A 3,413-nucleotide genomic window follows, 5' to 3' on the forward strand; every position below is an offset into this window, starting at 1 on the left:
ATATTCTCGTAATGTTAGGACTATATTCTCGTAATGTTAGGACTATATTCTCGTAATGTTAGGACTATATTCTCGTAATGTTAGGACTTCATTCTCGTAATGTTAGGACTCTATTCTCATAATTTTATGACCATTCTAACTGCAACTTTATTCTCGTAATGTTACGAATTTATTCTCGTAATGTTATGACTCTATTCTCTTAATCTTTTGACTATTCTAATTGCGACTTTATTCTCGTAATTTTACAACTTTATTCTCTAAATGTTACGACTTTATTCTGTTAATGTTACAAATGTATTCTCCTAATGTTAGGACTTTGTTCTCGTAATGTAAGAAATTTATTCTTGTAATGTTACGAATTTATTCTCGTAATGTTAGGACTATATTCTAGTAATGTTAGGACTATATTCTCGTAATGTTAGGACTTCATTCTCGTAATGTTACGAATTTATTCTCGTAATGTTAGGACTATATTCCCGTAATGTTAGGACTATATTCCCGTAATGTTAGGACTTCATTCTCGTAATGTTAGGACTTCATTCTCGTAATGTTAGGACTTCATTCTCGTAATGTTAGGACTTCATTCTCGTATTTTTACGACTTTATTCTCTTAATGTTACGACTTTATTCTCTTAATGTTACAAATGTATTCTCCTAATGTTAGGACTTTATTCTCGTAATATTACAAATTTATTCTCGAAATGTAAAACCTTTATTCTCATAATGTTAGGGCTTTATTCTCATAATGTTAGGACTTTATTCTCGTAACGTTACAACTTTTTTCTCGTAATTTTATACGTTTATTCTCGAAATGTTACAACTTTATTCTCTNATTCTCATAATGTTAGGACTTTATTCTCGTAACGTTACAACTTTTTTCTCGTAATTTTATACGTTTATTCTCGAAATGTTACAACTTTATTCTCTTAATGCTAAAATTTTTTTCTCGTAATGTTACGAATATATTCTCGGAATTTTATGACTATTCTAATTGCGACTTTATTCTCGCGATTTTACGAATTTATTCTCTAAATGTTACAAATGTATTCTCCTAATGCTAGGACTTTATTCACGTAATGTTAGGACTTTATTCTCATAATTTTATGACTATTCTAATTGCGACTTTATTCTCTTAATCTTACGACTTTATTCTCTTAATATTATAAAAAAAAATGTATCCTCGTAATGTTACGAATTTATTCTCCTAATTTTATGACTTTATTCTCTTAATGTTACGACTTTATTCTAGAAATAGAAGAAAAAAAATCTCTTTCCTGGCCTTAATACTCCATCGTAGGATTTTAACCAAAAAGAAAACAGGAAAAGCGTCCCAGCCCTGATGTGTAGTACTTCCCTGCACAGGTGTCTGTTCCTGTTCCACTCGCTGTCAGTGAAGTATGAAAAAGCGGACACATAATAACCCCCCAGGCTCGCTCTCATCCCCTCCTCCTCCTTTTAGGAAGGAGAGGACGTTTACTTCAGCAACTATAAACATTCCAGGCACTTCCCCAGATCTAATTTTACAATCCAAACAGAGCATATTTGACTTCTCTGTAGTTGGCTCGCAGTACGTTGGCCCCTGATAACAATCCTCCTGTGCTGACGGAGCCACAATGCATCTTTAATCATCAGTGAACAGCGCAGGCAGCAAATCATTCAAATATAATGTGTCAGTTGAGATCCACCCTGCACACTTCCCTTATTACTCATTCGTTTTATGTGATTGTCTAAAAGTGATTTTACAGGTCAGACTGAAATGTTTTGTATGGTCAGGAACAGAACTAACCATCAGGGGTGGTTATTTACATGTTTGGTGTCATATACAGTAAATCCGAGGTGTTAATTTGACTTCAGACAAAGTTTCACAGTTCTGGGAAATTCGGGTTTTAAAATTCCCACAGGCCCTGAACTAAACAGAATTTAAATGCCCCAGCCACACATTCTCATTCATGCCGCTTTAAAGCCCCTTTGTTACATTTTGTTGTCACTCTGTGTATCACTTATCACCCCTATAGTGCTCGTTCTGTTGTTTCCTACTGCATGGCGTGTTTATTTTACACCTCTTCGGCTGCTTTCTTCTCCCCACTCACCGACTTGCAGGACGTTGTCCACGCAGCCGCTCTCCAGCAGAGCGATGCCCCGTCTGAACGGCAGCCGCGTCTCGTCGCCGCTCTCCCCGCCGCTTCCGACCTCTTCTCCGGCGCCGGTGTTGAACGACGAGTACATGCAGATTTCCCGTTCGCTCCTGGGAAAGGACCAGTACACGATCCGCCTCTGAACGGGTTCCGGAATCCGCTCGAAACGCTCCTCCACCCTCTGAAACGGCCACTTCTCCGCGACTTTCCTCGCCGCGATGTCCAGGAGAGACTCCGGACTCTGGGTTCGGCTCGATTCGCCCTGGTTGGCAGCCGAGCCGCCGCCGCACAGAGCCCCCGCCGCGGCCCGATGGCCTTGCCTACATGTTGCGCCGAAGCCCGGTCTACAGCAGAGCCGCTTGGCCGGGGGCTGCTGGACGCGCTCCGCCATCATAGCTCCGCTTTCACAGCGCCGGGGGAAGTCAACGCACCATATGAAGCGGGCGGTGAAAAGAAAAGGTTACCCAGGGTTTGATTGTTGGCCGTGGATAGCCAAAGTATCCTTTTATGGAAACATGGGGGCAGGGCTTTCCCAGCTTGTCAAACCCCTTTGTTGACAAATTAAACGAAGGCGGGGTCTGCTCGGTTTGTCCTGCTCTGCCAGGAAAAAAAGAAAAACCTTCCGCTGCGTTTATTCTTTGTTTGCGACACCTGGATAGTTGAATGCAAAACGACTTTTAAAAGAGGTCGTTATGATAACTAAAAGGCCAAAAAAAGGAAGAGACGTTTAAAAACGTCGGTGGTAGGAAGGCAGAGAGCAGTCTTTGTCTGGCAGCGGCTTGATGCTGATCGCCTGTCGGCGGTTATTGGCCTGTCAACACCAGAGCCTCGTGGTTTTAGGGGGAGGGGGCAGTGAACGTAGCACCGCCCTGTGACATTTACGCTCCACTGGAATGTAAAATGTTTAGAGAGGCCCGGCTATGGAGGACCAATCCTGCCATAATTAAAAATAAATACAGAAATAAATAAATGCTCCGAAAATACTAAGCATGCAATTAATTCCCCCATAAAAATACAATAAACAAATAAATGTAGATAAAAATTAATTCAAAATAAATAAATAAATAAAGCAATTAATTCCCCCATAAAAATACAATAAACAAATAAATGTAGATAAAAATTAATTCAAAATAAATAAATAAATAAGTGCTCCAAAAATAATAAGCATACAATTAATTCCCCCCCAAAAATACAATAAACAAATAAATGTAGATAGAAATCAATTCAAAATAAATACAGAAATAAATAAATGCTCCGAAAATACTAAGCATACAATTA

The 3,413-nt window shown here is 39.5% G+C and overlaps 1 protein-coding gene across 1 annotated transcript in view; it reads right to left on the bottom strand.

Moving 5' to 3' along the window:
• Nucleotides 1–2,958, bottom strand: part of LOC107090586 (zinc finger SWIM domain-containing protein 6-like) — a 79,580-nt gene extending 76,622 nt beyond the window's left edge. Inside the window, exon 1 of the mRNA XM_015384048.1 lies at nucleotides 2,091–2,958. Within this exon, the coding sequence (XP_015239534.1) occupies nucleotides 2,091–2,529 (439 nt within the window). The 5' untranslated portion in view covers nucleotides 2,530–2,958. The remainder of the gene's footprint in view (nucleotides 1–2,090) is intronic.
• Nucleotides 2,959–3,413: the final 455 nt, after the last annotated feature.

This window comes from Cyprinodon variegatus, unplaced genomic scaffold, assembly GCF_000732505.1.
Source record: "Cyprinodon variegatus isolate N-32 unplaced genomic scaffold, C_variegatus-1.0 Scaffold300, whole genome shotgun sequence".
Classification (NCBI taxonomy): domain Eukaryota; kingdom Metazoa; phylum Chordata; class Actinopteri; order Cyprinodontiformes; family Cyprinodontidae; genus Cyprinodon; species Cyprinodon variegatus.